Source organism: Manis pentadactyla, chromosome 1 (genome assembly GCF_030020395.1).
Source record: "Manis pentadactyla isolate mManPen7 chromosome 1, mManPen7.hap1, whole genome shotgun sequence".
Taxonomy (NCBI): Eukaryota; Metazoa; Chordata; class Mammalia; order Pholidota; family Manidae; genus Manis; species Manis pentadactyla.
The window spans coordinates 20210337-20224308 of NC_080019.1; the positions used below are offsets into that span (position 1 = coordinate 20210337).

At 38.5% G+C, this 13972-nt stretch overlaps 1 protein-coding gene across 1 annotated transcript in view; it reads right to left on the reverse strand.

The window, feature by feature from the left end:
• Nucleotides 1-13972, reverse strand: part of NR3C2 (nuclear receptor subfamily 3 group C member 2) — a 332753-nt gene that overhangs the window by 93754 nt on the left and 225027 nt on the right. Inside the window, exon 4 of the mRNA XM_036910130.2 lies at nucleotides 9039-9155. Coding sequence (XP_036766025.1) covers nucleotides 9039-9155 — 117 coding nt within the window. The remainder of the gene's footprint in view (nucleotides 1-9038; nucleotides 9156-13972) is intronic.

Below are 13972 nucleotides of genomic sequence, written 5' to 3' on the forward strand. Positions count from 1 at the left end.
AGGTGGAGATGGTCTGATTTTCAGTCTTCAGGTCATATTCAGGGTTATTTGCATTTGCGGCAGTTGCTTCCTTGGGTGTATGCGGGAGGTTTCCTACTTGCCTTTCTACTCTGCCATCTTTTCCCCCAAGCCCCAATTTAGAGTTTTGAATGAAACTAATAAAAAGTACATGTAGATACTGACTGCAAATAATAATTATAATGGTTTAAATTTGAAAGAAAAAAATGCCTTGGAATCAAAGAAATATAGTAAGTATTGAAATTCTGCCTGCTTTAGGACTTATCCTGAACTTTCTTCTATGAAACTCTGTGGAGTAAAAATACCAGTCGTTTAAACCAAGTTTTAGTACTATGATAATTAATATGGCTTAACATGTATGTGAAGATTCAGAAAACATTCTTACACTGATTCATAAAATTGCATTATTTCCCCTCTACTTTACTGTTTAAAAGTCCCATTGAAATTCTTATTGTGTACAAGAGGAATGGAAAAAAAAATAAAAAGAATGGTATTTCTTCATAAAACTCAGTACACTTGGATTTTCTAAACTTCTACAGCCTCCTGCAAATCTGGCCTCCAGAGACCCTTAAAGATATAAAAATTGTTTTTATTGGGTTTCAGATATTAAGCCTACTCTTCACTGGTGTTTATCCTGTAATTTTTCTCACCAGACCTACATTGCACGTGGGTTTTGCAGGTGACCACGCCAACTAGTTGCAGCAAGTTGCTGGCAGGTGAAGCCAACTTTCCTCAAGTAAAAAGCTCTCTCTCTGGGCTTGGTGTGCCATTCATGATCACCTCTCTCTTTGGTGTCTTGGTCTTTTGTTTTTCACTCACTTCTCTGTTTCAGCTTTTAAAGCATTTCACAGCAGGAGATTTAACTTCTGTCTTTAAGTCTTTTTTTTCTTCCCCTTCCTTTTCTCCTCCTTTCTGTTCAGGTAAAATTCCTTTGGCTATCTGTGTGACTAACTCTTTATGCCTCTTTTGCTCAGTAGCACTATTAGTTTTATATTTCTCCTCTTCTAAGTTCAAGATTGGGAACTCTGTTTTCTTTAAATTTTATTATAAAACATGTTCATATTAAACTAGAGAATAGAGAAGGAAACTTTATGTACAATCTTACTTCAATAAGACAACCGTTTTGGTTATTGGTTTAACATTTCCTTCTGGTCTTCTGACTCATGCAACTCTTTTCATATAGAGTTGTAATTACAGAATAAGTAACCTTAACCATTTGCATAACTTTTTGTTCCTTTTTTTAGAAAGTACTATATGTTATGAATTTTCATAGCCATAATTTTATTGGCTGATTAATATTGCATTATGTGGATGAATTTTTAATTTAAATATTTCCTCTCTTTGGTTCCATTGTTATAAGTAATATACACATTTATCTGTTTCTTTGAGGAATCCAGCATTAGCATTATTTCCCTTTCCTTTTTCACCGAGTTGCCTTCTCTCTGGCTCCAGAAAAACAACTATGATGTGTCTGTTGCTATTGTTTCCTGTGTTTGAGATCCCTTTCTCTTTGTACATGACAAGCTTCATAACAAGAGGAACACGTGGACCCAATACAGCCACCCTTTAAAAAGGCTACTGCTGAACTGAGTGAAAGTGATTGGGATTAAGGGAAGTTGCAGATATGTGCTGGAAGTACATTGGAACTCAAATTAAGAATATCCTGTGATTTGTGAAATCTATTTCTAGAGCCACAGGAAGCAAGAGTTTAATATTTTAGAGTCATCATCAAAGGAAGGTGAAAGTGGACTTAGCATATCTAAAGAAAAGTGAACCAAGGGGATAGTTTGGAAAGGAGGCAAGATAATTGAATTACAATCCTTACCTTGCACTTTTCAAGCCTCTAATGATATTGTGGGTAAAACTGTAACATTTCCAGAATATCTTGCCTGGCTTTAGTACATCTGCATATAAATAGGCGTTCAGAGGTGGAAAGAAGTATGGCTGTAGTGCATTTGCATCATTCCTCAGGGGTGGAGAGAAGTTCATCTCCATATCAATGGGTAATTACCTGGGCAAAGGAGGGCTCACCTGTACCTGAGAGGTGAAGGGGAGGGGTGGTTTGCTGCTGCCGGAGCAGGAGGGAGAGATGGGCTGGACTGCAGTTTGTAAGCAATAAATGGGTTTTAAACTTTATTTCTCCCTTTGACTGATTTTGGTTTTTAGGGGTATTTTGCCCTGGGATTTCCTCTCCCCGGACATCTGGCGTAGTCAGCAGGATTCCTCTGAACCCAAAATCTGTCATAATGGGTGCGACCTCTGGGAGGGCTGCCCCTAGAAATGATGGGGAGAAGTGGCGCTTGTGCCAAGGGACGTGTGTCTACACTTGTCTGGTCACGGAGGCGCCACCACTGCTGCTGGCCATGCTGACCCTGGTCCGGGGCCCAAGCCTATGGCTACTGCTTCTGCCACTGCTGCTGCTCCTGCTGTCAGCTGGAGCTTGGCCACAACTATGGAAAGAAGCAGAGGTCTGGGTCACCTTGATAGAGAAGCAACTGGCTGTTGTGCACCATGCCTTGCTGGCTTTGGAGTCCTTCGCCGGAACAGCTCCAACCAAGGTAATAACCACCTATCCCATTTCAGGGTGGGTGAGATACTGGACCCAAAGGCCAAAGAGTGGTGTGGCACAGACGCCTACTGTATATCAAGTCACTGGCCATTTGCCTTTGGCATCCCCAGGGAATGATGAAGCAGACACATTGGCCCAGGTGCTCTGGCCAGAAGGAAAGTCTGCTTCTGATGTGGCCCAATGGCTACACCAGCATTTGTTGCATGTGGGACAAATGACATGTGGGCTGTAGCCCATCAGTGGGGTTGCCGTTGACCTTTGAAGAAGTCAGCAGAGCCCGGAAGGAGTGCCCTGCACTTGGTGCAGATCATCAAACCACCAAGAGGGGCCTAGAGCATCTCTTTGCAGCCTATGGCCAGTCGCTAGTGATTGGGAGCAATCAAGGCACCCACTTTATTGGACATGCATTGCAAGGATGGGTGCAGCAATTAGGAATAAAGTGGATGTGGCCCTAGACATTTTGATACATGGACTGGTGATGGCTGGCTCTTCTGGCATCTTGGGGAAAAGGCCTGGAAGCTGGCCTCCTGTGTATTCCTGGAATAACAGCAAAGTGGCCTCCCCAAATCATGGTTATTTGCTTCTATAGTCCTTGTGTTCTGGATGCACCTCCTGGCTGCAGCTGCCACGTGATGGCTCTTATGGATGAGCTTTGGACTTAATCTGAATGGGACTTTGAACCTAGGTGAATCCTCTGAGAAATTATCATGATTGTGTTGCTGTAATCAAGAAAAAAATGCTTAAAGAGAGGCTTGACTTTATCTAATTTTTGGTAAAACTTTTGTGAGCAATCTAGCATGGTTGTTAGGAATGAGTGAACAAGTGTAGAAACGTATTTTGTGCTTAGTGAGAGATTGTGCTGTAAAGTACATTTACTTAATCTGCATAGGTTGAATCCTCTGGTTTGAGGATTACCAAGATTTTACTGCTGTTGCTATTGTATGTTACTAGATTGGTCAGAAGAGGGGGAACAAATTGTAAGGCAAGATTTCTGGAGGCATGGCCTGTGGGTAAAACTGTAACATTTCTAGAATATCTTCCCTGGCTTTAGTACATCTGCAGATCAATAGGCATTCAGAGGTGGAAAGAAGTATGGCTGTAGTGCATTTGCATCATTCCTCAGGGGTGGAGAGAAGTTCATCTCCATATCAATGGGTAATTACCTGGGCAAAGGAGGGCTTACCTGTACCTGAGAGGTGAAGGGGAGGGGTGGTTTTGCTGCTGCTGGAGCAGGAGAGAGAGATGGGCCGGACTGCAGTTTTGTAAGCAATAAACAGGTTTTAAACTTTATTTCTCCCTTTGATGATTTCGGTTTCTAGAAGTATTTTGCCCTGGGATTTCCTCTCCCCAGACTTACAGATGTGATCTTGGATCCTAAATTCCTCTTCTATAAAATGGGAGGATTGGGACAGAAAAATCTCTAAGATCTCCTTTACAGCCTCTGGCCAGAGTGCAGTCCCATAGGACTCGTTCTTGGTCTGAGAGCCACTTAGTTTTAATGCTGTGCTTTAAGTATTTTGGGAGCAGCTCTGAAAGACACATACAGATCATCCTTTTCAGAACACTGGCATGTAAAAGTGAAGTGATTAATTCCTTTGGAGAAGGTTATGCAAAGCAGAAAATTCTCATGCATATAGAACAATGATTTTTTTTAGATCTACTAATAGGGTCTATAGCAAGAATGGCAGGCCCAGCTTGGGTCCAGAAAAGCTGTTATTTTCCTTTCAATTTCTCTGTTGACATTCTCATATCTTCTGCTATATTTTCCTTTGCATGCAGCCTAAAGCTCAGCAGGATATTAAAGGAAAGGAATAGTGCTCATGGTTATAGATGGGGGAGTGGGTCTAGAGAAAAGGGGAGAGGCACATTTTATAGCTTCAGTTTTCTGAGAAATACAAATCTCACCTTTCTTCCTTCCTTCCATTTTTCTAAGGGAGAGGCTGGTTTGGGGACAGAGTTAGGATTACATATTAACCAGCTGATAGGATAAGAAAAATTATTTAAAAGTATTTTGTATTCCTCAAGTCTTTAGAAGGAGATTGCTAATTTTGCTCCCAAGAGTCATGATCATTCACCAACAGAAAACATTGTCCAAGTGTTATACCTGGTTGCCAATCTGCCTTATCCCCCAGAAGAGGTAGCAGGGGAAGAAGGGTGGCTAAAAAGAGGCTGGACAGCCCATCTTTGCTAGGTAGACAGGGGTGAGATTAGAACATGTATAAAACGGGTTTAATTTAACTCACAGTTTTAATTTTATAAATAGCTCCACATGAAAAGGTTAAACTTCATGATATCTTTTTAAATATAATAAAGTTGTTTGAATTTCTTTTTGCCCAAATTGCAAATGAAAGTGAGGTTTCGAATAAATTATAAAAGAAAAAGAAAATTAAAACACATGTCACTGCAACTGGATAATTAGTAAAAGTTAATTATTTCATCTATGAACCAGAAGTTAAATTATAACTTGAATTTGAAGAAAATACTACTTTTACATATATTTCATTTCTATTTTGCCTGTTTTTGACTCATTTCAGTGACCTCAAGATGCAAAGCTTTCTCTCTAGTAAAATGTTTTACTAAAACCCACAAAACCTATTCCACATATACTGAAACCAAAAACAAACTACATGAATTTTGTATCACATTGTGCCAAAGCCCACCTGTAGATCATTAGCTATGAGTCAAAAACCTGGGTGTCACAGCTGCCATTAACAGATAATCTGGGTATTTTTTAAATGTCTACAAACAGCAGACCTATGTTGTATGGCTGGGCATGGACTTGGGTGCCAGCAACAGAGATTTGAGTCCTGCCTCTGCCATTCCCTAACTCTGTGGCCTTCGGCCAGCTCTTTAACCTCTCTGTGCCTCCATGACCTCACTTCTAAAGAGGGCAAATTAACAGTATGTATTGCATAGTGTTAAGTTTCAAAAGGGTGACCCATATGAAAGCTTAGCAGAATGCTGAGAACAGAGAAGCCCTCACAACTGCCAGTTAATCACTCACTCACTCACTCACTCATTCATTCATTCATTCATTCAAAGAAACAGCTATTGAATACCTACTTTGTGCCAGACCCGTTCTAGTCACTGGGGATAAAGCAATGAACAGACAAAAATTCCTCCCCTGACTGAATGTATATTCTAGCAGAAAATATCTCACAATTTGATAGTGCTTACAATGATTTACTATTACAGCTAAACCAGTGGGTCTCAATCCTACCCAGATTAACATTTAGAAAATTTTAGAAATATTTTTGGTTGTCACAACTGGGAGAGAGGAGATTGCTACTGGCATTTAGTAGGCAGAGACCAAGGATGCTGATGAACATCCTATAATTCACAAGATTGTCCCCAACCACAAAGAACTATCAGTCCCCAAACCTCAACAGCGCAGAGGCTGAGAAACTGTACTAAGGGTTATGAATGGACTCACTTAATCCTTAACACAACCCTATGAGGTAGGAATTATAAGAATGGCTATTTTGTTATTATTTTATGGTAACCAATAGTAATTACATTTTATAGGGTGTAATTTTATAGTATTTATAGTAAAAGATAGTATACGTAAATATATTAAATATTTGTGAAGGTGTATTACAATTTATATATAGATACTTTAAAACATACCTCTGTACTGTGTATGTGTGTTTAAATTCAGATAATGGATTTTACAAAATTGCTTTAGAGTACATTTAGAAGCAATGGCGAGACCCTTGTGCCATCTAGATCTTAACTTACTAACCTCTCCTGATCCTCACTCATACGCTTCAGAAGGTGATCTTTTGTGCCACATTTGCACTGATTTGGATGTTAGAACAAGGCAGCAGGGTGGTATACCAGAAACACCAGACCAGGAGTCCACAGACCCAAGATCTAGCATCACTATCTCAACTGGCTGAGGCACCTTTGGGCAAGTCTCTTAACTTCTCTGAGTACCTGAGGTTCACCATCACAAAAACACAGGGCGATCATATCTTTCAGATCACATGTGAATGTGTTACAGAAACCACAGAAAGCATGGCCACTGCTCACCACACCACTGACATGTACTGAGTAACCACTCTCTTTTCACTGCACATGGACTCATTTAATCCTCCCCACAAGTATGCTCATCACTCCAAGTTGAAGAGAAGGAAGCGGGCAGGGAAAGGTGGTAATTTGCCTGAGATTAGGAGGTTGGGAAGTGGCAGAACAAAGGTTCACACCAGGCGGTCCCACTCCAGAGCCCATTCTCTTCTGCAGCAAGGGCCTCTCTGGTTGAACTGGTTTAAAGCATTCAGGATACGCTCTCACATGAGCAGTCCCAGGGGCCACAGCTCATCCTCCTGTGTTTCCTAAGAGTCACTTTGCTCTGTATGCAAAGATGTTTACTCCCTAGTCCTGACTAGCCATCCAGCTGGTTCATTCATCAAAGCAGAGAAGGATGAACTCTGATTTTACTTCAATTCAAGTTACTTTCTTTAAATAGGTAATATGTGTATATACTACCTGCATTAAATACAAAATTCGAAGGCACAGGAGAATATACAGTGATAATAATTCTTCTAATCCTTGTCTTCCAGATACCCAGTCCTTTCTTCTGAGACACCCACCACTAGTTTCTTGTATATCATTCCAGTAACGCTCTGTGTAATTTATATTCTTTTTTAAGACGTATGACTTGGAGTCTGCAAAAAATACTATTTTGCAACCTGATTTTTTTTTCACTAACAATATTTTGGAGATTAATCCATATAGAGCTCCCTTCATTCTTATTAATATTTCAAGAGTATTCTGTAATTTATTTAATCAATCCTGAACACATGAATATTAAATATATTTCTGAAAATAGTTAATAGTTAACAATGCTACACTGAAGATCTTATGCATATATTTATTACACTGCAAGAATATACTTAGGATAAATACCTAATATTGGAATTGCTGAATCAAAGTATATGTGCCTCTTAATATTTTATTGAAATAGCTAAATTGCTCTCTATAGGGGTTGGACCAATTTATACTTCTGCCTAATTTGCATGAAATCACCAGTGAGTTTTACTTTATTTATATATCATCCAATAATAGCTCATAAAAATGTTTTATTATTGCCATTTGTAAAAAAATTAGATCTTATTTTAAATCTGCACTTCCTATATTATGATTAGATTGAAAATATTTTCATATGTTTCAAGAACCAATTGTATTTCTTTTATCTATGAATGTTCTGCTCATATTCTTGTTCTGTTCATTCTCTTTTTTCTAATGAATTTATTTCTTTTTCTCATGGAATTATAGGAACTCTTTACATGTAAACCCTTTGTGTCTAAGTTGCAAGTATTTTTCCTCAGTTTCTTATTTATTATTCATCTTTGTAGAAATATTCGACACATAAGTTTTATTGATTTCCTCAATTCTTTTCTTTCACAGCTTCTGGGTTTGCTTCATACATAGAAAGGGCTTTTCCACTTCGAGAGTTTAAAAAAATTTCATGTTTTCTTCTAGTACTTCTGTGGTTATATTTTAAAGTTTAAATCTTTGAAAGACCAAGATTTATTTTGGTGGGTAGTAAGAGTTTGGATTCAACTTCCTTGTTTTCCAGATGGCTTTCCAGTTGTCACAATAATTTCTGTTGAACAGTCTATCTTTTCCATAGATCTGAAATGCCAACTTTATCACATACAAAATTCTCATACTGTTTTATCTATTTCTTACTTTCTGTTGCTCTGACAGTCAATAAATAAATATACAGACTATTTTAATTACTGAAGCTGTATCATATGTTTTACTATTAGATAGAGCTACATGCCCTTATTATTTATCTTTTCCAGAATTTTGTTGGCTATTCTTTAGGAACTTAGAATCATCAGCTGGTAATTTTGTTACGATTGTGTTATATTTATAAATTAAATTAGGGAAAACTGCTACCTTTAAGATGTTGAATCTTCCCATCCATGGATGTTGTGTACTTCTGTGTTTGGTTTAAGTCTTTTTCCCACCCTCTGCCTCTCCTTACCCTTTCAGTGAGTTCCTGTAACATTTTGAACGTTTTTTCATACAGGTCTTCCTTTATTACATTTACTCCTAAAGTTAGGAATGCATTCCTATCTGGTTAATGTTATCACATGTAGGTCTTATTTCTAAGCAGACATGGTAATAAAAGCTGTTAACTATGGTTTTACATAAAAAGCCATTCATTTTTGTTTGGGTTATAAGCTCAGATCTTGAAACCTTACCAAACTCAGCACTGAAAACTTTTCAAGACCAAAGCCACATAACATACTTCTTTTTAAATCTGCTAAGAAATACTTTTCTCCTAAAATGTTTTAGCATGAGTATGGAACTTAGTAGATTTTTAGAAATCTTTGCTCTATGTTAGCTTCACCTTAATTTTTGGGGGGTATATAGGGTCTAGGCGTGTTCAATTATGTATTAACAATTTTTACTAAGCTAAAAACACAAAAAAATTTACCTCCTAAATTCATTCCAGCTTGAAGACATTTCTGAAGTCTGCAGGCAGGACAATTCTTCCGTCGAATCTTATCAATGATGCAATCATTTCTTCCAGCACATAAATAGTTGTGTTGCCCTGGATAGAATAATAAAAAAACAATTGTTCAAATAAAGACTATTATACTAATGTAAAATACTAATATGTATAGTCAGAACATGGAAACTTTCTCTTCTGTGCCTTGAAATCTCTTCTTTAAAAACGTAGAAGGGAAACTTGATTTCTAGAAAATACAGGCACAAGAATAGTCAGCTTAACACAGCTAAGACTTTAGATTATAGATGATAAGATTAACACTATGTCTATTTCCAGTGGGTTCTCATATAAGTGGAGTGGGTTCTCATATAAGTGGAGTTATACTCCCCCACTGTTGGAGTTTTTGATAGTTGGATGAGCTCTTTCAGGTGATGGTGCAAATTTCATTCAGACATCATGACCGCAGCAGTCTAAACAGAGGCCCTGCTTCAGCTATTTAAGCATCAATGCCTACCCAGCACTTACACATGTGATTTTGAGGCAGTACTTCAAAATTATATAATTGGAAATGTTTATTTCACTTTATAGACCAAACTGGAACTTAAAAAACTCAGATGTGGGAATATGCTTAGAGAGTGGCATCTACTGGCAAAACATGAAATTGTAGCCCAGCTCTATTATTCGTTTATTTATTTAAAAAATTGACTGAATATCCACTAGGTATCAGGCCCTATTGGGGATATAGGAAACTGGGGATACAGCAGCAAAGAAGCCAGTCAACAACCCTGTTCTCATTAACCTAGATTCAGCTGCAGGGAAACAAGAAAATGGACAAGGCAATCAGGAAAAACTGTGCAAACGCTGAACAGTAATAAGTGCTGGGGCAGGAAGGGTCACATAACATGGGAGAGGGGTAGGAGGAGGTTGACACTGGTAAGAGTGCACAGGGAAGGCCTCACTGGAATATAAATTTTAAATAAAGGTCTGAAAGAGAGGTGCTAACTATGTGGACATGTGGAGAAACCATTTGAGGCACAGTGAAAAACAAATGAAGTGGGGACAGGGGTGGGGAGGACACCTACCTACCTGTTTAAGAAACAGCCAAGTGTGAAAGGGCAGAAAGAATGAGTGGAAAATAAGAAGAAATGAGGAAAAAGAGCTAATGTGAGCTCATGCAGGCCTTTTGCTCATATTCAAGACTTGGACTGTTTTCTGCGTGAGAAGGGAGGCTGCCAGCCTAGAGCACGTTGAGCAGGAAATGACTTGATGTGATTTACCTTTAACAGGATCAGTGTGGCTGCTGTGTTGAGAACTGACGGCAGCAGACCAGAGACAGAAGCAGGGAGACCAGGGGTAGGAGGCTGTCACTGCACTCTAGGGAAGGGATGATGGTGGGTCAGGTCAGTGGGGTAGCAGTGAGAAGTGGCCAGATTCTAGAGGCATCTGGAAGGTAGAGCTGCTAGGATTTGCTGATAGACCAGAGAAAAAGGTTCTCTGGTGCTGACTAGGAAAATGGAACTGCCATGAGTTTAAATGGGGAAGACAGTAGGAGCAGGTGGTTTACGAGCACGGCCAGCTCAGTGTTGGACATGTCAGTTTAAGACACCTCGGACGGATCTAAGCGGCAGAGTGGAGCTGGCTGTTAGACACACGGTCTGGAGTTAAGGAGAGGTCTGGCCTGGAGATGTAATCAGCTTGGGGTCATTATTTTAAGCCACGAGACTGGATGAGAGGACATGAAGAGTGAGTGGAATGGAAAGAGAAGAGGTCCAAAGGCAGAGACATGGGTCACTGAAAACAAGCAGACAAAGGAGAGAGAGCATCTCCCTGAATACTATAAAGTAGTAAACAGGCTCTGAGCACTCCCTTCAGCCTAGCACCAGCAAGCTCTCTTAGTTGAGAATTACTAAGTAAATTACAGTAAATACTCAATAAAAATAATGTGCATTGTTCAATGTAGCTAAATTAATTTAATCTAGAGCACATTCTCGGTGACGTTATGGTAAATCTTAGTAATATAATAACAACAATAAAACAACAGTAGCAGATTAGGGAAATCTGTCAAAACAAAGAAAGGAAACTCCCCCATTATAATCATCTAATGATTTAAAAATGGAAAGTTCTTAGTAAATACAGGCATGTGTAGAAAATTACACAAAGGCAATCAATACCCATAGCAAAGACTAAAACTGATTGATATTTCATGATGCTGCCCAATATATTAGGTAAGATGTTATCCTTTTAAAATAAAATTTCAAGGCTCTATTATAGCACTACCTCATTTAAGCCTTCCAACAACCCTACAATTCAGGTAAGGCTGTTGCTGTTACTGCTATTGTTCATAAGAAGAAGCTCATGCGAGAACTGGTAAAGGGACCCCCCAAAAAGGTGGAGCTGAAAGAAGAATTCAGTAAGTCTGACAGTATCACTGTGCCTTCAAGACCAGAAGCTTTTCTAAACACCAATTTGCAAATATGATATACTGGTGATCCAACAGGATGCTGAGTGCTTTTTGGAAACAATAAGCAAAGGAACATTGTCTGAATGAGGTACACTCTGCTTTACCACCAAGTATTTCCACTGGCAACCAGCATCATGTGCCTTTTGCAGGGTATGAAATTGAACTCAAAACCACAGATTTCATCAGCGACTCACACTGAACTGAATAAACTTTGAAGTCCCAAGAGAAAATGAAATATAATTCAAACTATTTTTATTCAACAAGCATTTATTGGGAACCTGTTATATTTGTGAGGCCACAAAACATTTGCATAAGGGGTTGGGGTAGTTGAAGGTTCTTTCCATTTCTGTGAATCTATACTAAAACATGCCTAAGTCTCTTAGACTGCAGGCATACAAGAATGCATGTGAAAGGACCACTGTCATACGTATACATCAGAAGGTTTTCTGCTTTGGGTGTTCAAAAATGGACTTCCAAAAAGCTGTGATTGTTCTATAAGGATTTTTTTGTTTTAATGAACATGTCTTAAAAATCCATGTTACTATAATAGCTGCAGGATAATTTTCTTCCAGGTGCAACATCCGAAATAGTGTACATGGTTTCTACCAACCAGCGTGGTCGCTGCACCAATTCATCTTCAAAAATAGGATGAGAATGTTGCACAGGACTACTGCAGGGATGCTGTAATCATTTTCAGAAATTCTCTGTCATTTGTATTTTTAGTTGTGTGAACATTATGTGAATTGCACCTACACAAATTTGTGATATGTGTCCCCAGCCCTGAATTTATATTAGAAAACAAAGTAACGACACAAACCACAATGAAAACAAGAGAGAACACTAGAAGACCTAAAACACTTTTGATCACGTCCTATTTAAACACTGCGTTCTCCTAGTATTAAGGTGGCTAATCCAGGAAAAGTCACATCCCGGGCTTTTTCTGGCAAACAGTTTTCTACTGTAATGCTGACACAGGCAGACAATCAGAATTCTGGGCATCAAACAGGGAAGGCATTGGGTGGTGACCTAAGGAACTCAGATTTTATACAGCAGGTGATGGGGCCTCAGTGAAGATTCTTCCTTAGAGAATGTCAAGTCCAGAGCTGTGCTTTAGAAACATTAACGTGAATGGAGACTATTAACAGTCCACTTGAAAGTTCTCAGAGATGGCCTCTTTGCAGGTTGGTAGCTATATATTTGTCAAGACTATACCGCCACAAGAATAATCCTGTGGTTTAAAAAAAATCTTAGTGGTAAAGAAAACAAAGATTTATTTCTCATTCAAGTTACATGTCCATTAGGGGGAGGATTCCGGTCACAGTCGTGGCAGAGCAGCTTGAATCAGATAAACCTCCTACAGGTAACAATTATAAAGTAGCCACAAAAAGGGAGAAAAAAGAGTTCAAGGCACTGGGGAATAACCAAAGGCAGGCAGAGACCAAAGGAAAACTGACTCTTGAGAAAAAGAGAATCACCCTGGACAAGATTCATGTTTGAATGGCTTTTTCCCTAAGGCCTTGTATTCCATTCGGTTCAGAGTAGACAGAAACCAAGCAAAATTGGCAGTCTTATGGGTTGAGAAGACACAGAACAGAATTGCCATAACAGCTAGAAATTGAAGGATGATATTTGGGAAAGGAAGGTGTCCTGGGGGGTAGAGAGAGATAAAATCTATACATGAACTCCCCTCAGATTTTTGGCTGATCCCTGAACTGAGCATGAGACTCCAAAGAGTCCAGGGGTAATACAATTTTTAAGCCTGAAATTGCTAAGCCGATGTTTTAGCTCTTGCCCATCATGGAAAACAGAGTTCAAATCCCATTAAATTGGAAGGACTCACTAAATGCCTCAGGCTTTCCAGCTAAATTCTAAATGCTTTAGGAGGAAATACTGTATCCCAGGATTGAAGCATTTACCATAGGGTTAAAGGCACAATCAAAATAGACCCAGCCTATAAAAGCATAAAATAAAGATTCTAAAAGTTCAAGGTGGTCTGTCAGTAATTTAACTGACTAATAGGAAAAACTCAACAATCCTCAGAGAATATGGAGTCTACAGAATGTCTAGAATACAATAATAATTATTAGAAATACTTAAAAACAGAAAAGTGTGAACTGGAGGCAATAATAAAAAGAATGAGAGGGAATAGACTCATAATTGGCCCAGAAGTTAGAATTGGCAGGTAAGGATTTTAAAATGGATATGCTAGACTATACAAGAAAATATAGTAGTATACTATAAATACATATTTATATTATTTATATGCAAAATAAATAAAAATTAATAAAAATGATAATAAAAAGGGGTTAATAAATATCAGGACAGATTTGGACACTACAAAAACAAATAAATAAGCAAAAACAAATGGATATCCAAGAATTGAAAATTAAAGTATCTAAAATAAAGTATTTATTGGTTATAAATAATACAATGTTGGATAATATTTTGTCCAATAAAC